Source organism: Microchirus variegatus (assembly GCF_963457635.1).
Source record: "Microchirus variegatus genome assembly, chromosome: 6".
Lineage (NCBI taxonomy): Eukaryota > Metazoa > Chordata > Actinopteri > Pleuronectiformes > Soleidae > Microchirus > Microchirus variegatus.
In genome coordinates this window covers 11,092,322-11,120,087 of record NC_139807.1, presented here as the reverse complement: position 1 = coordinate 11,120,087, position 27,766 = coordinate 11,092,322, and the positions used below count along the sequence as shown (strand labels likewise).

Here is a 27,766-nt window from a genome sequence, read left to right as displayed (position 1 = left end):
ATCTCGGACGCGCGCTCCCGCGCAGCATCTCTGCACGTTGTTCGCAAAGCTGCGTGGACGCGCCAATCTGAAATCCACATTCACATTCAGCTCTGGATGATTTTTTTTTTTAATCCCTCGGTGTCTCTGCGCCCCCTTTTCCAGCCTCATGCTCTCACCGCCGAGCTGCAGCACTTCACCTGACTATCACTGAGGAAGAGCCCGCAGCCTGAGCGGTGCCAGGATGCGGTGCCACAAGTTTTGGGGACCGTGTTCGGTTGGTTTTACCATTTGGGCGGCCATTCTCTTCAAAGGTGAGGAAAAGTCCCCTTTTCTGCTTTATTAAGTTTTCTTCAGCAGATTTGAATTGACATGGGGAAATAGAAAAAAAAATCGTTGTATGTTTTTATCTATAACTACTGAATGGATTAATGAGTTTGTGCGCTATTTAGGCAACTTTGCTCTTTTGGCATTTGAACCAGATTTCATTATGCTAATGACTATGCTTTAAACACCATAAATTACCTTTTTATTGTTGTGTGACAAAGATGTATCTTTCAATATTTAATTATAAGCCATTAAGCCTACAATTAAATAATAATAGGCCTAATAATAATATGTTCTTTATATACACTGACCTAGCAGTCCTGTCCCCTCTAAAAAAGTTATGTAATTCACTTAGAGTTATAGAAAGGTCCTTGAGGACCTTTTCTGGCTTAAACACTGACCTTGTCGGGACCAGTAGTCCTCATTGAGACTAAACCTGGACCTAAAGAAGCAGCTCCTTATTTCCTAGGAACAAAATTAAGGAATTGTTGTTCGGTTAAGGTCCGGGTTAGGGATTAACTGGTTTTGGTTAATGTTAGGTGTATGACTTTGTTTACGCTGTCCAAAATGAATGGAATTCAGTGCTTGGTCCTAAGAAGAGTAGCTGCACAAACCTATGTGTGTGTGTGTTTGTATTTGTTGTGTGGATTGGGCAGTGAGATGTGCATGCATAATCTCCCCTAAACCCCATCTCATCATCAACATCACCATCAGCTTCAACATCTAACATCTGGGTCACTCACCAGTTTGTGACGCAGCTGCTTTGCTCAACGTTTCCCCCATGTGTCCTCACAGAATGTGTCCGGCACCATGATTACATTTCTTCTCCCCCGACCTCGATTGTGGTTGCCAAATTTTTCCAAAAATTGGAAAATGAAGAAGCTGCAATTACACGGTGTTGATGCACGTCCCCATACATAACTATTCCTGTCTGATTGTTTTTTTATAAACATTTACTCTATTTGGTTAATTTGCCGTGTGTCAGCAACAGGGATTGAAAGTGGACATGTGCCTGCTTTTGAGCAGAGGATAATTATCACAATACAAGAAGAGACAAAAAGAACACTTAATGTTACTTATGAACTCGAAATTGATATTTTGTCAGTATTTATGTGTTTCAGACTCAATGCAAATGATAAAACAGGATACAAAGTTTATTTCTATGTCTTTTATTGAATCGCATTTTAAGACACAGCTGGTAAAATAAGTGTCAAATCTGGAAAAATTCAAATGGAATTGAAGAAAAACAGAAAAAAACAGATTTCACAGGGCTCTACATAGTAATTTTATGTCTTAATAAAATAATTGTCTTAGATATTATTGTACCTTTAAGTTGTTAAGATGCTGTAATTACATGCTGAGTTCAATCTGGACAGATTTTTTTTCACAGACTCTTCCTATCCCTACCTTTCCTTGTATATATTCTTATACATAAGTAATACTTAATACTTTGATCACGTTACATCGGTGTAAATAGTGCTGGTCATTCACCGACGACACTAAAAATGGTCAAATGGTCAGCTAAGATTAACAGATACTCTCAACGAGCATAAGTGTATGTACAGTGGTGCATAGCACTTCTGGATTAGGATTAAACATCCGGTGGTTTTTAGAGCTCAAAATCCTCAAGCACAGATAATAAATCTCCACTACGCGAGTCCTTCCATAGAAAAACCCATTAACACACGACACCATATGCTCTGATCCATACTCATACGAGTCACATACTTTCAGCATCACAAATAAAAAATGATAATGAGCATGTGTTAACAGAGAAATTCCAGTGCACTACGTTTTCAGAATTAGTTCATCTGTGTGGTCTCCTTTACTGTTCCTCAGGTGTCGATGATCCTTCCTCCACTCCGTCTCCTTGAAACCTTTCCCCCTCATCATAACAGCCTTTGTATATTACCTCCTGTTTGGTGACATGCTGATGTCTTTTTGTCCAGTGCCAGGTTTTAGAGGTCAAAATGTAAACATTTACATAAAACTTTCATGTTGCCAGCTGGAATTTTCTTGATAACAAAGCAACACAGGATCGATGTAGCAAATGAAAGCTGTTATTTTCTATAAAACATTTGAATGTTAGTAAATAGGACAAGATGGTACAGTATATATTGTGACATGAGACATCTTCTTTGATTTTGGTTGTCATCATATCGTGCCTCTGGTGACTTTTCCTGGTTTCTAAAGGCATTCTCGAAGGCATTGATAATCATCATATTTATTATATTGAATACATTTGAGGAATACACTTAATATTATTAATTAAATATTATAAAAAATGTAATTGTTATCAATAAATATCCTCAATTTAACATAAATAAAACAAAGAATAAACCAGGTATTATCTGAAATGAAAGGTAATAACTGTATTTTAATAAACAGTAGATATTTTTATTTTATTGTATTTCCAGTGTATTATCGCTCTCCTTTGAGAAGCACAAGCACCTCAAAATAAAAGTTTTCATGAGCCCAGAGAAACACCCTGTGTGCATCCCGATATATCGCATCGTTATACTGGGATATAGTTCGTTTGAACTTAACAGAAATATAGATTTGATGTATATCATGAAACATATCGATATTGAATGATATAAGAAAGTATATATCGTGATGAGATCTTTCCCCATATCGCTCAGCCCTATGCGTCTTTATTGTTTAAACTCTTTCTGAGGTTTTTAAGCATCTGTGAGAATAAGTGATGAATCCTCTAAGCTGCAGGACGGAAACAGACATTTTAATGGGAACTCGCCCACATGAGTCACATTAACTCTTTAACACAGGCCTGATGATGCTGGTGGTTAAGGCAGCATCTGTCATGGCCGATTATGTAGCAAAAGTATTGAAATGTTGTTAATGTGATGGTTTCCCCCATTGGGTGCACTCTGTTTTGGCAAAACATTGGCAATGGGGGAAACAACCTAGATTTGCACAAGTCTCTAAATGCTGATGCTCACACTGGCTGCTGGGGAAAGTTTAACTTTTCTCAACTTTTGTCACATGCAACGTCAAACAGTTCAGCGATCCTTAAAGGCGCTCCATTCAAAGTGAATGAGATGTGTTTCCACTCACTCTACCATGTACATGTGAGTCGGCCATCTTAGGTGTGTCATGGACATGTTTCTTTCTATTCTTTATTATAAAAAAAACAACAACATTTAATTGAGGGAGTCACAGCTCTTCCATAAGACTTAGTGTGTATTTAATGACGACTTGCTGTCTGCAATATGCTGTTACATCAAAGCTAAGATGGAATCCATAACAGTTTTGGGTTGATGTGGTTGATATTAGGAATAATATTATTAAAATGTGTTTTCTGTTGAGGATGCTGTGAGGAGCAAGGTAGCCAACCCCCATTGCTGCCCACTGCTCCTGCGTTTGTGTTAAAAAAGGATGGGAGGTAAAAAAAAAATCACTATCGAACTATATTCAAGGTGTAACTTAAAAGTGTAATGAAATAATGATAATAATAATAATAATAATAATAATAATAATAATAATAATGGTAATAATAATGATAGTGCAGTTTATTGTAAGAGCCGCTCAAACACTCAAGGACACTTTTTACAGTGACAAACAATAAAAAAACAGACAACAGGATGACACATTAAACAGAAAATGCAATAGTGAAATTACAGAGGGGAAGAGAGTCAGCGTTCACACAGGAAGTCATTTATCTCAAGACAGATGGAGGCAACTGCAACACTGCAGTAGTAAAGCGAGACAGCTGCAAACAGGTTGGAGCATGACTAAAAATACGCCCCTGGAAAGTTTCAGAAGGGAAATCTACTGCCCAAAAAACACAAAATTGTCTTTCTGTGTCCCCCAAAGAAACACACTTGCACATTTACATTAGAAAGGCAGTAAATGTGTATTTTTTTGTTGTTGTGGTGAAGACTCTCTCAACAGGGAGCTGTGGTCTGTCAGCGCTTTCTTTGTGCACAACTATTTCCCCTCCAGGTTCTTAACTCCCTCTGTTCCACAGCATTCTGGGATCAGATCCATGCTATTATCCACACTGGATAATAACTTCTTGTATCAGTTGTTTAGCATGTTTACCACAGTGTGAAATAAGATTAAGTAATGAGGGGTTGGTTTTGCTATAGTTTTTCCTCTCTTTTTTTTATGTTTTTCTTCTTAATATCGGCTTATTATGAGGTCTTTTGGAAACAAGCCTCAAAACAAAGCTTGTACTTTCTTGTTCAAGTCGTAACACAGCTCTGTAATGTCCTCACTGTTTATTCATCAGGATTCACGTTACAACCTCAGGGACCCCTGCTTCACCAGAGGCCCTCAAATCCTATTTTGAGTCAATGTAGCTGATTATATCACTTTCACAGCTGCTGATTAAGTTTCACTTCAGCAGCAGAAAAAAATCCACAACATAAATAAAATAAACAGCAACCATCAAACCACCGAGCGTGCCTGTCACCACACACAATTCATGAAGTATGTCATTGCTCCTTCAACACAAAGAAACAATTTTGGATTAAAAGTATCCTGATCTGTTACAGAAGTTGAACCCAACAATGCATTCCCGTTCGGTCAAGTTTGAGACCCCTGGTCCAAATGTGATTAGAGGTAAAAAGACTGAAAGGCTGTGGAATGTGCTTCTGATTTTTCCTTATATATTCAGCATTTAAAATTGTGGTGAATACTGGCATCCATCCATCCATACATTGCTCTTAGACCCCAAATTATTAAAAAAAAAAAAAAAAAAAAAATGTAAATGTATGATTATTATGAACATCAAGATTATTATTCTTCATCTTTGCAAAAGCAAAAATACTGAGCATAATTACTCATTTGCAGAAGTTTCAGTGATCATCTCTTCTGCTGACCTCGTTTCCTCAGAGCAAACTTTTATGATCAAATAGAAACAAATGTTAGCAGGCCTGCTTTTTTGTTGTTGTTATTTATAAAAGAAAAAAAAAAAAAAAAGGAGAGACAACATGGATAATCTTAAGACTGTGTTTGCTGTTATTTAAAGAAAACCAGGTCAGTGGTAAGACACAACAGACTGAGAAATATAGCAGTCTCGTTTGTATGGAGCTCTCATGTGTTGGAAACCTGGTGGTTGTTCACCTTGGGCAAACTTATTTTGAGTAATTAATTTTAATGGCTCCCCTTCCAAAACACCCACTCTGTTATTTGAATACATCTTTAACTTTAGATCAGAGGCTGGAACCCAGTCGGAGATGAGTTAAAGGAAAGGTGACACATTCTTGGACAAGTTCTCTTACTCCCGGAAAGCATTCAGCATAATGCATAAAAATACACAGACCAAATTTGCATTTTACTTTGTGTGTCACATTTTTCATCTCCTCTCACTCCTCTTTCAAAGTCATCTGTGAATGTTGTGCATTGTGCTGCTGAGCTGAAATAAAACGTCCTCTCGGGTGTTGATGCCCTCGGGGTCACTGAGTTGCCCAGGAGCAACCTCACTGTGGTTATTAATCTAGAACTAATTCAATATGCAGACGTTCTGGAGCTCAGGGGCAATCTGGGGTTCACACACACACACACACATGCACGCACGCACACACACACACACTGCATACAGCAAGCAGATTCTGAAGTGAAATCATCATATTTAGTATTTTAATCCACACGGGCATACCATTTTTACAGTCAGCAAAAAATGCTTTCTAAATACAGCTTCTGCCAAATCCACCACTATAACCGCACTCACTGGCCTCTTTATTAGGTACAACTTCAACTTCTTGTTAACAGCACTGTCTCATCACCTAATCATATGGCAGTAACTCAGTGCATTTAGACATGTCGACAAGGTCAAGACAACCTGCTGAAGGTCAACGTGAGCATCATAATAGAAAAGAAATTGAAATTGAAGTGTTTTAAAAGTGACTCAAAACCATTTAGAGAATGGTCTGAAAAAGACAAAATATCCAGTCAGTGACAGTTAACAGAGCTAAAATGCTTTGGCAACAGCAACTCAAATAATAACGCGTTATATTCAAAGCATGCAGCAGACCCTCTTCATTGCATGTCCTGTTTAACTAATGAAGTGGTAAATGTACGTGTTCAATTCCTGGATTTGACATGTTTCTGACTGAAATGAATCCTACTTATACAAATTAATTGTGTTCAAAGGTGATTTTGAATTATTTCAGTGATATATTGTTTCAACTTTTAACACGCATGCCTCTTTGATGACATTCATTCAAGAAATTCAGTAGCATTTTCACTCGTTTCCTCCTTTAACCTTCTTTACATATGATAACAAAACGTTTTAAGTGGTATAACCATAAAGGTGTGATATTTATGAATAATAGACATGTTCTATGTCATTGCATTTCGCTAATCAATCGGTTGAGTAATGACACCAATCGGTGAACTTCTCTGAGACCTGATCAGGGAGCGAGCTGATGACCACTGACATTTACTGTAATGACCCACATGCTGTATCAGAGACAAATTTAGTTGCTTGTCATTAATTAGTCTGTCTGTGTTTAGCAAGCACACACGTACACACACATACATGCATTCATATAACAATATAAACAGTAACTTCTAAAGGTCAAAGGTCAATTGTGTCATTTAAAGTCACTTAACTGGTTGCCCTTTAAAATACTGCTCATTTTACAGCAGCCTTTATCGGTAAAGGAATTTCGACGTAAATGTTTTTTGTCTTATTGACATTGGACCTCTCATCTCTGAGGAACACACATGGGTTTTCCTCTATTTAAATGAAAAGAGGAGGTTTGTGAGTTAAACATCTTCCAGCTCATTCGCTCTCTCTTCCTCAAAAGTTAGTCTGGAGCCCGATCGACTCAACTCAGCTTCAGCTCAGCTTCAGCTCACTGATGAAATGTTTTGTTTCTCATTGTAGCCAGTATCCAATATCCCTCTGAAAAAGCAACCTTCATTGTGTGACCCTGAGATACAGCACCTGTTCTGCAGTGAGATCAGTCAATTCAAGGACAGTGACAGTGTTACCTGTGTGTGTGTGTGTGTGTGTGTGTGTGTGTGTGTGTGTGTGTGTGTGTGTGTGTGTGTGTGTGTGTGTGTGTGTGTGTGTGTGTGTGTGTGTGTGTGTGTGTGTGTGTGTGTGTGTGTGTGTGTGTGTGTGTGTGTGTGTGTGTGTGTGTGTGTGTGTGTGTGTGTGTGTGTGTGTGTGTGTGTGAGAGAGAGAGAGAGTGAGAGAGAGTGAGAGACTTGTGTACCTGTGTCTCTCTGGGGTGTAAGTGGAAGGTTAGGGAGAGGTGATCAATAATGGTGATGAGGCAACAAACACATCATCATCATCATAGTTACCCTGAACCTTAAAGCTTCATCAGCTCACAGTCACAGCTATCCGTGTGTACATTACACTTGACCATGAATATTCTGAAGTCAGCACATATAAGACCTTACTCTTTGTGGTAGCTGTCCACAGCAATGTCAAGTTTGCATATTTTAGTGTTGGAGTCTGGGACATCTTGGCACAAACTGTGCAGAGTGTGTTAAGGATAAGGAAGGGTAAAAGGTAAGCAAATGCAATTAAAGCTATTTTCACGCCTCGGTAGACAAGGATGTGTTCCAAGGTGTCATATGCAGGAATGGGATTGTTGAAAACTTTGGTGACCTTTTTTAAAAACTGAATTCAGATGTTTCTGCGCTGATTTATGGTTTTAAAATGCAAATAAAAATACTGCACACCTTGTGTCTATAGATCAAAGCGTGACCTTCAGGAACTGTCTGCTGTGACTGCAGGTGTGCATTTTCATCTCTGAAATATGTGGAAGCTGCTGGTGGATGATTTATCAGTTCTATCAGCACCTTGAGTTAAGAATGTTTTGTCAGCCAAAGCAGGACCCAAGGTCAGGAATAAAAACATATGTTCAAATGATTGTGCTTCATTTAAAATGTTCATTAATGGGGTTGGGAATTGCAGGATACTTCACGATACGATATGCGATACGTGGTCCGTGATAACCAATAATATTGCGATACAATGATTCTGTGATATATTAAAAAAAAAAAAAACGTCAGTGTAAAGTTAAATCCCGCTATAAACTGCCTCTTCTTCAGCCAGGTAACTTCCACCCAAGTCAAACCTCATTCACTTGAGTAGCGCCTCCGTGAGGAGACATGTAGTGGTGACGTCCAGCAAGTAAACCTGCCAGGGATTGTTTACTTTAGAGCGCCTTCATTTGTTTATTAAAATACTGTTATCGTATTACACAAAGAATATTAATGACGATATATCACCGAAGTGATATTTTGACCCACTCCTATTCATCACTGAAACCTGTCTTTTCTCCTGCCTTTTTTGTTCCTCCAGGATCCCTGCAGGGTGAACACCAGAGGAAGCTGTACAAAGAGCTGCTGGCAAACTACAACAGACTGGAGAGACCTGTGGTCAACGACTCAGCTGCCATCTTGGTTGAGCTGGGCCTCACGCTGCTGCAGATTATAGACGTGGTGAGAGAAACTGAATTTCTTTTTCATACTCTTTATGTGTTATGCGAGTGTTGTGTTTAGAGTTGTTTTGGCTATACATTGGTCACAGGACAATATCCTGTTGTGTGCTTTGTGTTGTTTTTCCAATATAAATCATTGTGTGGTGTGCAGTAATGGAAAAGGGGAATTTGCCACGCAATTGTATAATTTTGCATTGGTGATATTTAGATATTGATTGCAGAAATTAATAAACAGTCAGAGTATTCTCAGAGAAAACAGACAACTAATGTGTGCAAAAGGAATAACAGCCCTATATGATATTTAAATCAAAGCAAATAAATACATTTTACAGCACCAAATCCCAGGACATCACCTCAAAGCACTTTACATAGTAAGGCCATATCTGTACAATATCATAAAGGGAATGAGAACACAGTGAGCAAGCATTGGAGAGAAAACAACTCTTTTTTTTCTTCTTCTAATGAATCTACATGTGTCTGTGTGTTATTGTATTTGTCACCTGTTTAGGACCAAACACTGACCTTGTCAGGACCAGAAGGTTAGGTTATGGTTAGAATTAGGTATTATGGTCATGGATACGGTTATGGATAATGCTTTGTTTTGGCTAAATGAAATGAACGTGAGAGCAGGTTGTGTGAACATTTGTCCATTAGCCACAGAGACAGAGGACTCTTGTTAAATACTCACTCCACAGGGAGTTTCACACCGGCCAGATGTCTTGTCACGTTTGTCAGAACCAACACATTTGTGGGGTGATGTTAGAGTTGTCTAGTGAGAAATAAAGGCATGACATGTTTTCTCAGACTGCCTTGTGCTTCGAACAGAGTTGACTGACACTAACTCAGTTTACACACCGTGTGTGTGTGTGTGTGTTTGTGGCCATAAGACCATATGCCGATTAGTCGTATCAAACAATAGAAAATAAATCAATATAATACAGACCGCTTCAAGTAAAACACCTAAACACCGCAGGCACTCTGACCTTGAGAGATGTTAATACTTTGAGGTTATAAATATTATTAAGAATTATCGTTTGACCTCTCTGAGGATTCAGACATTTCCAAACAGCTATGACTCGTGCTCCATCATCTGGGTCATCTGCTTCTAGACCAGACGTTGTAGAGGAGTTTGTCATTCATTTTCCACTCTAAAAGCAACAAAAAAACATTGATAAAGTAAATAATTAACAGTAATACAGATGCAGTAGATTAAGAGAGGAGGAATCTTTCTTTTAGCCTCCCTCTCTCCTCTTCCTGCTCATGGATATGTTCCTGTTTTGACTTTTCAATGCTGAAACAAAAGCTTTATATACACTTTTGAAGCTCATTATTTGATGACGGCTTATGTGGGCTTAAATCTTTAATGTGCTTTACTTCAGTCGTTGCGATTTAAAAAAAAAATATATTTATTTTTCAAAATTAATCTATTTTATGCACATTTTTGATTAGCATTCATTATTTTAACAACCTGTTAAAAATGCATTGGCCTGGTCAGGTTTATTTTTGAAATACAAACTCTGTTTCTCTTCTGTTCTCTGTTTCTGTCCTCAGGACGAGAAGAACCAAGTGCTGATAACGAATGCATGGCTGCAGCTGGTGAGTTGGGCTTAAGGCGACACGTTGTTATTATTAATTTAACGTGGTTTAATCATATTTAAACTTTTATTACACTGCCATCTTCTGAAGGATGTTCCTCAAATTGCTTGTGTCAATACACTATGCAAATCTGGATTTAATTTTCCTGGATTATTAATTTGTACTTTCTCACAGGCCTTTTTAAGAGTTAAACTAGTATTTCTGTATTTATGATTTAATATTATTGTATCCACTTATCGTGAGCAAGAAGCTCATCCTTTCAAATACAGTAACTCAAGTAAGCGTGTGTTCGTATGTCAGGACCAGTAGTTCTCATGGAGGACAAAACCTGGTCCTAATGAGGCAGAATCAAATGTCTGAAGAACTGTTTAAGTGGTCTGTCTTAAGGGCTAAGATGTGAATTGTGATCATGTTAAGGTTAGGGATACCGATTTGTTCAGTTAATGGAAGTCAATGAAGTCTCATTCAAGTCTCATTCAAGAAGAATGTCAACATGCAAAGAAACCAGGTAGAAATTTATAGGTGCCATATGTAAGAATGTGGCCGAAAACGGTTACTACATTCAAATTCAAAATACCGAGGTCTTTTAGGTTTCGATTTCTGGCGTAACTGGCAACCCGTGGTTGCTCGGCAGCTGAGACTCTACTGACTTCAATGATTGGTATACGGAGGTAGGTGGCGCCACATGCCAAAACATATTTTATGCAAATATGTTGTCTGTACTGTTGTTGTTGGTGAGTTCAGTTTGTTATATGAACATTATTCCTGAGTCTCTGTGACACATTAGGAGGATTTTATAGCCAGTTGCTTTAGATTTATTACATAATGCACCTTTAAATAAACTCTGAATTACTATCTTTATTCTCTAGCTTGTTATTTAATGGCATTGCCATTTTAATTCATTTTTTTTGTCAAGGATTCAAACAAAAGCTGGCACTTGCAGCTTTGTATACGAGAATGGAGAAGATGTGTGCATGAATAAAACCCAGCAATATACGCTGAAAGTCAAGACTAGCTGATAACATCTGCTGTTTGATTTTTTTTTTTTAAACTGAAAGAATCATTTAAGCTAGGTTTATACTCGCCGCAGTGTGCCAAAAATTATGTCATATCCTGTGTCGCATTGGGTGCGTGAGCTCCAAAAGGTGTCGCGGCTCTAGTGCGCACACCTCTGAAGTTTCAATGGAAGACTGCGGCACATCACACGCGCGAGTATACACAAGGCTTTACATACAATGATGCATTTCTCCACTGAATGAGCCATTCAAACACATTTTTTTATGATCTCAAAGTGAAAATTCCTCCTGTTGTCTCAGTACTGGACAGACGTCTATCTGAGCTGGAATCCAGAAAACTACCCTGGTGTCCAGAACCTGCGTTTCCCGTCAGACCAGATCTGGACCCCTGACATCCTCCTTTACAACAGGTGAGAACTCCTTGCTGATACTCATTGTGTACCTACTGAAGGGTTAAAGGTTGCAACACCTTTCTTTACTTTTTAATTTATGTGCTGGATTTATTTTCTGTTGCTAAATATGAAAAAGATAACCTGATGTTTCAATGATGATGTTTTTTAAATCCCAGTGATACACTGTCAAACTAGAAAAGCACTCAGAGAGCGCAGACCTCCGCCAAGGCAGCTCAGCCCCCCACAGATCACGCCCAATTTGATCACTTGTTCCTGGTACCATTGCGGACATTTCCTGAAAATTTCATCCAATTCCATCTATGACTTTTCGAGTTATGTTACTAACTAACAAACTCCGGCGAAAAAATATACCTCTTTGGCAGAGGTAAATAACAAAAGTAAACATGACAGTTGAAAGTCTCTGATTGTGTGTCAGGACAGAACTCACATAACAACAGCACTTCTAATCAATAATTATTCAGTCAGCACATGAAAGGATGAGACTTTATTTGTTAGAGTTGTCCAGTATGAGCATCATTCTCAGCCACAGACTGTAAACAAAGATGGCCGACACGTCTCCAATTCCTCACGCTGTACAAACATGAAAATAAAAGATCTGACATATCTGAAATATAAATGAATAAACTAAATCAGTGCGATAAAAACAACCTAAAATGACAGAAACCACGTTTTTTTATTTGACTTTATCTATTTTATTTCACACAGAGAAGTTTCGGCAGCAACAGAAAGAAAGAAAAAAAAAACCTAGGATTTACTTGAACCCCTGTTTTACACTTTACGACGTCCAACCTCTTTACTGTGTGAGCAGAGTAGACAACAGAGAGACAGACTACGTCACTGACATCATTTAACATGTGACGGAGAATAAAGAACTGAGAAAAAGCAGGAAGTTCTGAGGCTCATTAGATCATAAAAAACCTGTCATTTTAGACACAAGTATGTTTCTCACAGATCCACTTCTTTTTCAAAGAGTAAACCCCCCCTCTAAAACTTCCACGTTGATTCAAGAATAGTTTGTAATGGCTTCTGGGATGTTCCAACTCTTCTCTGGACTGGAACCTGTAGACAATAAATCATAGTATTAACCTGAGCTGGAACTCAGGATTAAATATTAAATTAAACTTGAATCTCACTTTAAATATTTCAGACATTTTCTCCGAGACTTCAGCAAACACATTATTTTTAAAGGTCTGTTCCAAATTTTTTCAAACTTTTGGACATCATCACACTCTGCTAATGAAGTTTCTGTTTATGTAAAAATCACAAATGTTTGTACATCTGCCCCATTGTGTCAGTTTCAAACTTTGACTTTGAGGAAAGTGAATTTAAACAAAAACCTTGTCTCACCGTTGTGTTATTGTTGATTCATCCATCACCCATTGATATTCACGTCCTCTCCATTGACTTTCCACATTAATCCAGATCTCCTCGTTCTTACTGAACTCTGTAACAAATTTCTAACAGTCGACAAGAGACAGGGATCATCATGGTCAGAGTTTAGCGAGTAACAGATCAGTGACAGTTTCGTTAACAGACACTCACCTGCTCCGCTCCATTGTTCATGATCACCACATCAGCGTCTTTATCTAGACAGTAAAGACGGCTCTCCTCCCAGTCTTTCTCTTCAGAGGATTTCGAGTAACAACTGCATCCATATCGGGTCCATCCATCAGGACACGGCATCACTTCATGCCAAACATGTTTGTAAAGACAGACACTTACAGTCACCGATAACATCTGTCAATGTCATGAAACAGACAATTTAAGAAAGACATCATGTCAATGGATTCAAAAATAAACATTTCTCTCTTAGTTTTTTTCCTTCAGCTTCTTCACCTCATCCTGTTAACTGCTCTGTATCTCAGTGATGTTCACTGACAAATATCAAGACATGGAAAACAGTAACACACTGTAATATTTATACCTAACAGTCAATTGGACATGTGATCCAGTGAAACATGTTATTGTGTCTTTTCAAACCTGTAGTCTTTGACAGTTTTTATTGGAGTTGTTTGTAGTTGTTGTTCAGGTTGTTGCAGTCGTTTTTCAGGTTGTTGTGGTTTTTGTTCAGGTTGTTGTAGTTGTTGTTCAGGTTGTTGTAGTTGTTGTTCAGGTTGTTGTAGTTGTTGTTCAGGTTGTTGTAGTTGTTGTTCAGGTTGTTGTGTCTGTTGTTCAGGTTGCAGTAGCTGTTGTTCAGGTTGTTGTAGCTGTTGTTCAGGTTGTTGTGTCTGTTGTACAGGGTGTTGTGTCTGTTCTGCAGCTGCTCATTTTCCAAAGTGACTAAAATATCTGGTAAGAAACAAATAATAAGACACCAAACTAAATGAAATCCTTTTTCATACATCATTTCCTGTGTCACTTCTCAAGACCAAACAATACTTATAAATCAAGAAACAGATCACGAGTTCAACAATGTAAGGAAACTGTCTGCAACGGGACATAATTTAACTTAAAGAGCGTTGAATGTGGTAAAGGAGACTTTATTGGAAAAAGAAATGCTCACGGCGTGTTGCGATCCCTGCTAATATCAACAGATACAGCACTGCCAGGGTCACAGCAGACACTCTGGAACAGCTTCTTCTCACAGCTGGATGCTTCTCCTCACTCTGTGGTTCTACAAAGAAGAAATCACATTATTCTGACTTTTTAAACTATGGTGGCAGCACAAAGAATTACCAAAAATATAGACATATACTTTATTGTCCTCATTGCTAATGTTGTATTGAGCTCAACAAGGCTATCTCCATTAGCATACATCAGCCGAGATACGAGGTACAAACATAAAAGAAGGAAAACATCATAAAACCAATGGAATAAAGTCAACAGTCTCACAGAGGAGAAATGAATACGTAAATAAAAAGAGGAATGAATCTGAATGCAAACTTTCTGTGAGTTTTCCTGCTTATTTAAGCTATCGTTAAGAGCTATCGTTAAGAGCTGTCATTGAGATTGGAACAAACGAGTTGTTAAAAGGTTAAATTTACAGGATCAAACTCTCATCAAAGCTCCTATACATAGTGCAAAAAGGGGTCACAAAGAACTCTCTGGTCATGTTTGAGTACACACTGATCAATGATATACTGAAATACTGTGACGACCTTGGTATAATAATGTATAAATGGAGTTGAATATGACTGTACGCCGACGACAATGTGATATTACTCTTAAACCACCAAATTGTTAACAATTAATGCTCAACTCTACATTTTTTCCGTCTTGTGTAACTTACCAGCTGTTTGTAAGTCAACATAAGTCTGCTTCTCTCCGCCTTCAAACATCTCCACCTCACTTTGCCCTTGGACATATTTGACAGACATCCTGATGAACCAAAGAGCCGTAGAACGGCCTGAACTTCAGTTTGACCAGTTGTCACTGCTTGTCTGTTTTTTTCGGTCTTAGTTACTGTCCAGACATTTACTAAACTGCTCACTACAGCTTCATAAACGCGCGTCTGGGATGGGCAACCAGAACAAGTACGGCGGGAACAACTCAAGTGTCTAAAAAGTTTTATTTCTCACACTACTTCGTATTTTGTAAAGGGACAAAGCTTACTGGTTCTGATGATCAGTTAAATGAAATTAAATAAAGGTTAACAAACTTTTAACTGATAGTGCTATGATGTTATCAAAGCAGCTTTGATGTCAGACTGATGACAAACTGCAGTTTGCTGCTGGAAAGTTCTAGAGTCACTGCAGCTTCTTAAAGGAATTAACTGCCGAACAAAAGACAGTTTCTTCAAATTCATTTGATGACGAGCTTCAGTTTTCTGTTTTGGCTCAATTATGTGTTTGAAATATAATTTATTAATGTGGACTGTGCAGATTTAGAAAACCTTTTAAATGCACTGAAAAATATTATTTATATAAAATTATATATTTTATATTATATAAAATACATTTATTTCATGTCTATATATATATGGGTCAATGACATGACGTGCATATTTTTGTGTCCAAGTCCATTATATAAAAAACCAAAATGTAATCTTTTCATGACATCTATCACTTTATTCTATAAAACCTATTAATTTTCATACATTTTTCAGTAAATTCAAATAATTATATTATTTTATGTTTTGGCTTCTCAAACCCCTAAGATATCAGGTGATGCAGCTGTCCGAGCAAGGGAGCAGACTAAGAAAACTATTAAAAATGTTATTTTAATAATGATAAACTCAAAATAAAATACTTGGGCATAATTTTATGTTTGAAGTCTTTTGAATAATGTTTTTTCCCTAATATCAATAGTTTTAAAGCTGCTAAAATAACTGCAAAACTTTTGTCCAGCAATTTACATTTCCTAGATATCAGGGTGGTGCAACCATAAACATTGGACTTTATTTTGAAGTCCAGAGACAATAGCTGTTAACTGAATGTTGCATCAGCCAGAGGAACCCCAGAGACCATTGGGACTAAGCAAAAAGGTTTGTAGATCTCTGTCAAATACTGATAAAAAATAACTACTTTCAACTATATGTAGGTTGGTACACTTTCCATGTCAGTGTGGTACAACCAATGTAAAACGATCAAGGCCGCTGTGCCCCCATGTAATCGGCAAGCACTCCCTTGTCGATGTGCTGATTGAAACTCAAGTCACACCATCAAATATGTCATTATTACGGTTACATTGTTCTTGTCAATAAAGAAGTTATATTTAGGGATGCACTGATAATTCGGCGGCCGAAACACAGCGAGTTCACTGTGGAACAGCACATATTAAATGCTGGAACGTCTCTTTGCGCTAAAGCGAAACTTGGCTGCATACGGAGCAGATTATGAACTCCCTGCGACAATGACTTCACACCAGAGAACATGAGCAGTTTACTAAACAGATCAGCTCATCTGATGCATCTGTTATTCCATTAATTGCAGCGCTAAAGTGTCTTCTACACAAAGATTGAGAACATGGAGTGAAAACAATGAAAAGTGAGCTCTGCTCTTAAGAGTCTGTCACCACGTTTTATCAACATCTACCCAGATCCCCTGCACACTATCGCGACTGTACTCGATCCTCATCATAAAGATGTAATGTTATGTGAATTGTTTCTGATGGGTTAGGGTTAGGTTTAACTGATGTCTAAAACATGTTACTATTTGAAATGAAAATGCATTTTTTTTTCAGCATATTTCATGTCATAACTAATGTGATCAGGTGGTGCAACCAATATTTGTCAAGTGGTGCAACCAATTTAAACCAATAAATGATACGTCAAAGTGACCAAATGGTTTATAAATGTAATGTGTTTAGTTATTATACTGAATATATGAATTTGTGTATTTGTGTGATTATTTTCCTGTCTTTAAATGTAAAACTGGATGTTAATTGATGCTGAAAACCTGACCTTCAGAGACCAAAAATTATTGTAAAAAAAACCACAATGATAAAAAAAATTATGTTTATCTAGTGTAGACACCTTAAGGTATAGTTGCCAAATAATTCATTATTCTATCCTAAAATAAATATTAGGAATGTATATATATTTTTATAAATAGTTGGTTGTGCCACCTCACATTTTTTTTGTTGTGAAGTTAAAGATACTGTTAAAAAATTAGTTAAAACAGTTAGAATAGTTATTCAATATATGAGAAATGTTCAAACACATTGACTCAAAAATATGCATTACATCTACACCTTTTTAGAAGCTTTATTTGTCATTGACCCATATATATATACACATATCTATATAATATATAATGAAAATGCAATGAAATTAAATATAATGAAATGTGAGGAGTGAACCCTTCAGTCTTAATTCAGATATAATATCCTTCAGAGGCTTATTCTGTCAACTGGTGGTCCCATTTTGAAGGGTCCTTTAGACTTTTTTGGCCAGGCAATGTTTCTTATTGGGAATAAATCTGCCTCCTGTGAAAAGTCCATCACTGACTTTGCTCTGCCTATTTACGCCACTGTATTTTAACGCTTGCAATAATGGCGTTACTTTGAGAACTCAACATTTTCATTTTCAGGCTGGTAAAGAACACTTCTGTGGATTCTGTGGAAGATTGCACTCTGTGCTCTCTCAGCAAGTTTGAAATTGATAAAATCAGTAAGATCAATTCCCCAAGTTATACTCGGGTGACTGTGTATTAACCAGACTTCCTGAAATGTAATACACTGGCTGGAAAAAGCTGGCAAACTCTTTGGGGATCTGATTTGGTCTTGGTACTCAACAATGCAGCTGGAGAGAACTATTGGTGTCAGAATGCTGCAGGTTTTTTTATATAGTGTTGAAATTAAAAGTGCATTTTTAGTAACTCATTGAGCAGCCATTAATGTCATTGTTTTTTGCGATTAAGGTCAGACAGATGATCGGCTCTGTAATTGAGGGGAAGGAAGCTGTGTGGGACATAAAGGTTTGATAGATTTGACCTAGTGTAAGGTTGAGACAGAGTTATGCAGTTGTATATTCACTGATGTTTCCCCAATACACACACAAACACAAACAGATATTTCACATCCAAAGGTTTGGGAGTATTAACCTTTTTAAACCATTTTAAAAGCTCAGCTTTTAGACCAGGATTACCAACCCTAATCTCAGTGATTTTACCCTTATCTTTTCCCATTTCTGCCTTTTACCCCTCTGTGTCCACTCCACCCCCCCTCTCCCTCCATCATCTATTTTCTCATCTCATTCACTCTGTCTCCCTCTGCCTCTCTTTCATAACTCACTGTCTCACTGTCTTTCTATTCAATCATCTCTTTCTCTTCATATTTTATAGTTCCCAGTGCACAGTGACTCCTCTTTATAAATCATCCCGTCCACCTGTCTCTGTCTGTCAAGCTGTCAGCATTTTACTGTCTCCTCCTTCTACCTCTTTATGACACGCTGAGTTCTCAGCTGGTGCTGCGTGTTGCTCTGCCACCTGCTCAAAATCTGTTCATGAATGAAAACATGAAAATACTAATTGATTTCACTCATTTGCTTTACCAAAAACAAAGATGTTACTGATCTGAAAGTATGCATTTTCTGTACCACAATTTGTGGCAATAGATGAATCTCCTGGTTACATTAAAGGATATGTCACGTAATCACCAACGTCTTTGAGAGGTGATGAACATGTTCATGGGTTTTCTCCAGGTTCTCCAGTTTCCTCCCACAGTTTACAGACATGCAGATTTGGGGATTAGGCAAATTGATTGTGAGTGTGAGAGTGGATGGTTTTTTTGTCTCTATGTGGCCCTGTGATGGTCTGCTGAACTGTCCAGTGTTTTGCCTTATGTCAGCTGGGATTGGCACCAGTGCTCCCCGCAACCCTCATGTGGAGAAGATGAGTGAGTGAGTGTGTCATCACCATCCCCTTAACAGGGGTTAATCTCTGTTGCCGTCACACAATAACGCTTCAGATACCAGAACATGGACAAAACAGGGTAAACTCATGAAACAGTCTTCTCTCTTCTCTGAATATAAATTTGAGGGGAGGAAAATACACTCACAGTAACCTGTTGCAGACAACTGCACGTTTTTATGTGAGTTAATAATGAAAACAGTATTGATGTTGCTGTTTTTCCATGCATTCACTGTTGTTTACAGTGGTGATTACAGAGGGCGAACAATAATGTGAAGCTGGAAGGGAAAAGTCTCTTTACAGCTCAACCAGAACATTTACATGCCCCCTGAGGAGAAATGTATAGCTCTGAGTAATAATATGGATCACTGCTGGAAACAGACGTATACATCTGCAGGCTCCCCTCTTACTAATATACAGTAAATACTGTAAATCTGTGCACACAGTACACATTAATTCACTTATCAAAACACGCACACACACAGAATCTCACAATTACTCCCCAGTAATGTCACAACACATGCCATTACTCAGTCGTTTATCAGTGCACAGCCAATAACACGCTAGTCTTACTGTGTAGAATATAGAGGATGGTATTCACACTGCTGCATGCTGCTCACCATAAATCCATTCATTCATACTTGTTGTTTTAATACAAAGTTAATGACGTTTAGAATTGCTGTGGTCGTGTGCTGTCTCAATATGGATGGTATTCAAAGAAGAAAATCATCTACTGTCTCTCTGTGATTCATTCAGTCATCCTGCTCATATTATTTTTCTCAGTGTGAAGTCTCCTCATATTGCTCTCATATTGCTTTTTTCATATTCTCGCTCAGAGTGCTCATAGTGTCTCACACTCATGTTTCACGCATGCTTAATCAATACTACGAGTCACAGATTTTCCATCCAAGCCATATTCATGCATGGAGAAAAGAGTTTGTTCTTCACTGTGTTTGTGACAGATTTGTGTTGTGACTGACAGCTGACATCATCTCATTCAGATCAAGGAGCAATAATTTGGCTACTTTGTGTCAATCTTAAATTAGTTTACTTCTTTTAGGGCCACAACTAACGATTATTTTCATAATCGATTAATCTGTTCACTATTTTCTTGATTAATCAAGTAATCATTTGGCCCATAAAATGTCAGAAAACGTTGATCAGTTAATCATGTTGTTTTGTTCACCAACCAAAATGATTCAGCTTTGACTCGCTGTAACTTACACGTCATGCACACACACAAACTTTTTTTTATATCTTAATGAGGGCACATTATATACATAATGCATTTCCTAGCCCCTTAGCATAACCATTACCGTAACAGTTATTCACAACCCCAACCTTAGAACCAGCTCTTAACCCTGAAAAAACCCTTTAATGTTGTGGGAGTCCAGACAAAATGTCCTCACATGGTCAAAATGTCCTGAAAAAGATAGGTTTGTTTATGTTTTTGGACATTGTTGTGCATGTGTGGAGCAATGTCACATGGTGGACAGTCGGTCCGTTTCCCTGTTTCATCTTTGTGAGGATCAAAATACGTATAGGAAGCGAGGACATTTTGGGAAAGTTGGGACATTTTGGTTGGTCCAAAGGATGGTTAGGATCTTTAATTAAGTGCATACGTGGCATATATGTTCTCTTCAGCACATACATACAGTCACTTGTACTTGTGCTGTGAGTAAGATTGCAGGAAAGTGCATACCTTGAGATTAACAAATGCCAAAGTTTGAATAGTTCATAGTATTGCTCCATCTTGGCCATCTCTCACTTTCCGCTCTGTCCACAGCTGAAAGCCGCGCGCACACACAGTACAGATTTAAATGAGATTTTTGTTTCACTTAATCCCCCTATAGATGCAGACAGCATTATTTTGTTATGACTGAATGAGGCTCCAGGATGTTTCAGACACAGTGATGTTATCGGCCTCTCACGAGAGGGCATTGTGTGTGTGTGTGTGTGTGTGTGTGTGTGTGTGTGTGTGTGTGTGTGTGTGTGTGTGTGTGTGTGTGTGTGTGTGTGTGTGTGTGTGTGTGTGTGTGTGTGTGTGTGTGTGTGTGTGTGTGTGTGTGTGTGTGTGTGTGTGTGTGTGTGTGTGTGTGTGTGTGTGTGTGTGTGTGTGTGTGTGTGTGTGTGTGAAACTGTATGCAAGTATGTATTATTAAACCCAAAACAGAAAACTGAAACCATGTCTTCACAGAGGTGCCCCACATTTCACTCACTTGGTCATTTATTGAGTTTTCTTCCTTATTTACAACAGCATTGCTACAGGATCAGCAATAAAGAGAAGTTGAGGGATATATTTTTTGTAACAGATAGGTGGAAAAACAAAACAAAATCACTGTCATAAGTTTCTCTGCATGTTCTTTACTGTAAGGTCCAATGGTTAAATTGCTCCTCCAGTGCTCTATACAGATTCTACTTTGTTCAATTAGTTCATAGGCTTTTGGCTCTGTTTGAGAGTCTGGCAAGTAAAACCAAACCCATCTCAAAATTAAATATTCAAAACTTCACCTTCAAATACATCTGGTGATTTCCCTTGTTGTTAATTTGATTGATTTTTCTTTAGATTTGGAATGGTGTCACAAAACTGGTCACGACCACATAATGGTGTAGGTTTTATTGAAGCTGAGCCACCACCAACTCTGACAGCTTAAGAACAAGTTGATGGTTTTAAGCCCTACATGTTTGACGGATCTGTTTTGCGGTGAAGGATGGGAAATCAAGGGCCTGCCTTTACCTGGTTGTATAATTAATTTTACGTTGCCTTTTCAGGGTTGAGAAAATGGGCTAAGGATATTACATGATGTTTGTACAGGAAATGACAGTGGGAGATGGAACAGAAGGGGCATCATCTCTCTCAGCCTTTTGTCTGGATATATACGCCTTGGCTCCGCCTGCTCCTGCACTGCCACTGTGTACGCACAAAAGCTCCCTCAGTCAGGTCTGATAGTATTGCTTGTCAGCGTCCATTTTCCAATGGAGAATGCAACAAACAAGGAAATTGTTAAATGGTTTATGTTCACAAAGACCAAAAAGAGTGACAGCAGTTACATAAATAACAAAAAAAAAAAAAGTGCATTACACTACAGCTTTAAACGTGCATCCACTTGTCTTGTTGTGATGAGTCTTTGTGAGGTAAAATTTAAAATTGTCAACTTATGGTCCCTGAACACATTGTAAAAACAGTTAAAAAGGGGGAAAAAAGAGAACTTAAGCTCAATATTTTGGTGCATTCCTTAGTGCGGATGAGCGATTCGACGCCACCTTCCACACCAACGTGCTGGTGAATGCATCAGGTCACTGCCAGTACATCCCACCAGGCATCTTGAAGAGCACCTGCTACATTGACGTACGTTGGTTCCCCTTCGACGTTCAGAAGTGTGACTTGAAGTTCGGCTCCTGGACGCACAATGGCTGGCTGCTGGACCTACAGATGCTGAATGTGGACACATCCACTTACATTCCCAATGGAGAGTGGGACCTTGTGGGTAAGATTGCTTCTGTTTGTGTTTCTCACTGCAGCATTGCCTTCTCAAGAATACGGTGTGGTTGTATCACTTGGCTCCTTAAATTAATATAATTTGAAAGTGTAACTCACAAATACACTGTACAGAATTATCCCGTTCAATCTTCCTTGAATCTCATTATGTTAGGATCAGGCTTTGCCAACTTGTATCAAACATTGAGTCCCATGAGCCTCTGTAAAACGATTTACGTTGTGGGAAATTATTTGTACGGTTGTAGTTGGATGCACTGGACGGAAAAGCTCGAAGAACTCCAAAGCTGAGTGTTTCCAGCTGGGACAGACTAACAGCAGATCCCAGTGCCTTGGGGTGATGATGATGGTTAGGTGGAAAAGGGTGTTGGACAACACCAGATGGTATGCAGTGGGACTGATTGAGACTGTGGCGTAGTGTGTGTGTGTAGCCACGACATATGTGAGCGCAACACTACACAATATCACACTCTACAAGTTTAACAACCACAAGTTTTTAAAATAATTTTCCCCCATGTTGCTGGCTCATGGAACATCCTATTAATAAATCCAGACATGACTCACTACTTATCTCTCTGATAATTTTGGGTTTGGATGAGTAGTGGTCAAATCCCCAACCTTGTTCCACTAACCTCATCCCAACCACCTGTCTCTGCCACCACTATTTTGAGACATAATTAGGAATCCTACAGATGCATTTAGAAACATTTTTATGTGTCTTTCAATTTAATCTACAACCGCTCATCCAATCGACTTGATCTCAGCTGGTGTATTGCTGAAACAACAGCATATGATTCCGCCATTGATTTTTAAACTGCAGACTTCACTTGGTACATCTTGAAGCTATAACTGATGAGAATAAGGCCACACTTCAGCTTGAGTGCACTAGCCTTAAAGGTGCGTTACGTAAAAAATCTAAAGCAACATACTGAACTCACCAACAACAACAGTACAGCCAAAATATTCGCATTAAAAAAAAATATTTTGCAGACCGCAAATCATGTTTATGTTTTGAAATCATGTTTTTGCATGTGGCGCCACCTACCGCCATCTACCAATCACTGCAGTCAGTAGAGTCTCAGCTGCCACGGGCTGCCAGTTACGTCTGAGCTACAATGGCGGAGAAAACCAAACCTAAAAGACCTCGGTATTTTGAATTTTAGTAACCGTTTTTGGCCACATTCTCACATATGGCACCTTTAACTAGTAATACAAAAGTTAAAATTCAGTAAAATATGTTTAGGGTAGAGGAAAAGGGATTTTGGTATTGTGAATTCCATGATCTTGTACCTTTCTAAATGTATGAATAATGTCTCAAAAAGCCAAAATATTCATGCTCTCTCTCTTTTATCTCAGGTGTGCCAGCGAAGCGTAACGAGCTATATTACGAATGCTGTAAGGAGCCCTACCCTGACGTGACGTTTACAGTCACCATGCGCCGCAGGACTCTGTATTATGGACTCAACCTGCTTATCCCTTGTGTGCTTATCTCTGGCTTGGCTCTGTTGGTTTTTCTGTTACCTGCAGACTCTGGGGAAAAGATTTCTCTGGGTAAGAGTGTCTCAGAAAGTGAACACATATCCTTCGTTCAGCTAGACGAGCGATACTCACGCAAAAAAAATGAACAAGGAACCAAAACACTACAATTGTAGGTATTCAAGCTCATACAAGCAAGGTCACAACTAGAACACTAAAGTTGCATCTGTATGAATCATATACACGAGTAGGAAGTCACACATGTCCAATCACCATGAAATAATTGAATTTCAAATAGGCTGTCCAGTGTCCACCACTACTTCCATGTAGGAGTTGTGTTAGTGACAGGGACTTTTGATGAATAGCCATGTGTGGACGAGCAGCCGCCAGTTACAGTGTCAGTGTTTGAATAATTTCTTGAACGTACCTTGGACACATCAGATGAGGCAGGAGCTGACAAATGGCCGTAGTGACATGGACATAACTGACTACATACATAAGTAATTTCAGGAAAAACTTCACACACCAGTGACCCTGATCTCATCGTGATGCATATACTCATGTTCTGTCTGTCTCTGTGTGTGTCTCTTCCTGTCTCTGCCTCAAGGCATCACTGTGCTGCTTTCGCTGACTGTCTTCATGCTGCTCGTAGCAGAGATCATGCCCGCCACATCAGACTCTGTTCCTCTAATCGGTGGGTTACATTTATGTTTGTGGAAGTATTACTGCATCTTCATCTCTCCACACTGACATGTAACTTTACAGAAAGATCTTGACTGTACAGCAGAGCACTTACCGCTCTTACAGTAAACACCGGTAATATATAAACAGGGCATTCATTATTGAGAGGATCAAAATTGCTTCACCTCTCTAAATGGTGTTTTCTCTGTGGTTTTCCCAAGCAATAATGAAAACTCATCTTTGGTTCTTGAGGGTGACTATCCATCATCAATCTTAGCACTGCTGGGTGGTGGATGGAGTAAATTGAGAGGCCCAGTCTAAAACTGTCAGCACTGTTAATAGGCTGTGAAATGTCTGGTTTTCCAGTAGGGAGGAAAGAAAGGATGATTGAAGAAGACATAATGGATGAAGACACCAAGATGGGGGAAGGGACAAATATCCTTTGGGGTTAAAGCTCTCAGATTTAGCTTTCACACTGGCATAGCTCCGGTTCTGGTTCTGGAAACCAAAGTTTAAACCGCCTCTGAAAATGAACAGGTTCGGATACTTAAAAGGTTAGTCCCCAGTGAGAACCAAGAAATACTTTCCAGTTTTAGGTTAAAACCTTGTGAACATTGGCTGTTTCACTGAAAGCACCAAGATTCTGAACAGAGTTAAAACCCAAACAGAAACTGTGCTGGTGTTTGCCAGTGTGAAAGCGCTATGAGGGAAACACTTTTGACGGCCCTGTGACGGCTGTGAAAGGAGGGTTCAAACTCCTTATTCACCATGTCACAAAAAAGTTATGATCTTGAGATTATTATCCCAGATAGCGTTGTCTAATCTCTCCCTCAGTCTTTGCCATATTCATCGAACCACTTGCTGCTGCAGTCTGACAAAATAAAAACATTAAAGGTATCCAAACAACCAACTCGGACCACACAATCAGCCTTTATGCTGATGATGCATTACTTTTCCTCTCAAACACGCAAACTTCTATTCCTGAGACAGTTGCTCTAATTTATCAATTCCTGTGGTCATATTGGGGTGGGCATTCTGGGTGGGGCACCCCTGGGCATTGCTGGTAGTGGATCACGACCCGCTCTTGCACATTCTCTTTGGGTGCTACGTGGACCATGATCCGTTCTCTTGCCAGTTTCTGCTGTGGGCTCCTTGGTGCCCCATGTGTGTGGCGGGTCCCTTTGTTGGAGGCGGTGCTAATAGCAAATAAAAGTACAGATTTACAGGAGTATGTTAGATTCCCTTCTGGGCAGAGCAAATCTGTCTCAACACCATAAGGTGTCCAGGCAACCAATTTGTCTGCCTAAATTTCTCATTTATAGATTAATCAGGTTTTTATTCCCTATGACCTAAACACAAGGCCAACTGGGACACTTTTAGGAGCCTTGTTAAAATGACTCGTGTCACTTTACAACACTGTGGCTGAAAGTGGACGTGACTTATTGCAGCTGCTTTAACTTGACTGTAAATATGTACAGCATATGTATAGCCATAGTTCTTTTTTCATGAGTTTCAGTTAATGTCGTTATCCTAACCATTTCAAGATCATTTGGCTCTGTTCATTTGAATCAATTTTAATTAATTTTTATTTAGGTCGGTGAAAATGAAAAGCAATGCCATTTGTGACTGATGTTTGGAATTATACATCATATTTTTTCTGTTAATGTTACCATAAACTCATTAGTGACTGACCACAAAGCAGTGAGGACACATGGAATGTCCTTCCAACTCTCATAAATTCTGACACTATTTTTAGTGTCTTGGCTCTTAGTGCTTTCATCTTTTTTGTTTTATTACCCTCTGTTCCACCTCGTCTTCTGAAACCATCTTCTCTTGATTGAGCCCCCTCCCTCTTTTTTTCTTCCTTCATAAAGCCCCGACCTCATGAGGTGATGTGAAGTTTGACTTTGCTGCCACTGCAGTAACTGTCTGTAGTTGTGTCGAGCCGTTAACTTTTCCTCTTTCACAGTTATTGGGTGCATGTGTATACATGCTTGATGAGTGCTCAGTGCTCTCTACTGTTCTTTCATGTGGATTAAATATCCCTCTGAGCCAGCAATAATATTTCTCTCTCTATTGCTGTTTTTCAGTTTTGTAACATTTCTGCACAAATGTTATTTCCTCTGTCTGAGTTAACATGCTTTATTTATAGTTTGACCATGGAATACCCTTTTTGGATGTCATTAAATTTCACAGTTTTACATCATCAAGTGTGTTTATCAGCGGTTACAATGGGGTAGTTCAAAGAGGCGGCAAAAAAGCATGTTGATGATTTTTGTTGCAGCCCAGTACTTTGCCAGCACCATGATGATCGTGGGAATGTCTGTGGTGGTCACTGTTGTAGTCCTGCAGTTTCACCACCATGACCCTCATGGAGGGAAGATGCCTAAATGGGTAAGTTTTAAGTAAATTTGTATGATTTTTATTTTTAAATGGTCTTTGTTCATGTGTGACGATACTGTTTTTGTCTTTCCAGGTCCGGGTGGTTCTGTTGAACTGGTGTGCCTGGTTTCTCCGTATGAAACAACCCGGAGAGGAACGCAAGCGACCCGGTCACAAGTACCGTCACTCCTCCCAACACCACTCTAGCACCAGCTCCATAGAGATGGGTGCAGTACCAAGCCTGTCTGTACCCCTCGCACAGGCATCCTGCCCCACAGGCACATCCAACGGTTCTATGAGCCTCTACTTTGGTAATTACCACCCTGTAGAGAACCCACACTGCCCACCATCTAGCGACTCAGGTGTAGCGTTAGGTGGACGTGCATATGGCTCCCCCAGCGATGAGGCTGAGCCACCTGGAGGAGGCACTGGAGGCCTGGTTATGGGAGTTGGAATGCCCCCACCAGAGATCCAGCGCATCCTGCAAGAGGTGTCGTACATAGCCCAGCGCTTTCGGGACCAGGACGAGGCTGAGGCCATTTGCAGTGAGTGGAAGTTTGCTGCGGCAGTCGTGGACCGGCTGTGCCTGGTGGCTTTCTCTCTCTTCTCCATCATTTGCACTTTCACTATTCTCATGTCAGCCCCCAATTTCATAGAGGCCGTTTCCAAGGACTTTACATAG

At 39.1% G+C, this 27,766-nt stretch overlaps 1 protein-coding gene across 1 annotated transcript; it reads left to right on the top strand.

The window, feature by feature from the left end:
• Nucleotides 1–223: 223 nt before the first annotated feature.
• LOC310928927 (neuronal acetylcholine receptor subunit alpha-7-like) lies at nucleotides 224–27,766 on the top strand (the record flags this gene model as incomplete). Its single annotated transcript, XM_083891594.1, has 9 exons — nucleotides 224–293; nucleotides 8,597–8,736; nucleotides 10,287–10,331; nucleotides 11,648–11,757; nucleotides 22,290–22,537; nucleotides 23,902–24,096; nucleotides 24,629–24,715; nucleotides 26,987–27,096; nucleotides 27,179–27,766. 9 exons carry the CDS (start codon nucleotides 224–226, stop codon nucleotides 27,764–27,766), a joined length of 1,593 nt encoding a protein of 530 aa, XP_083747720.1.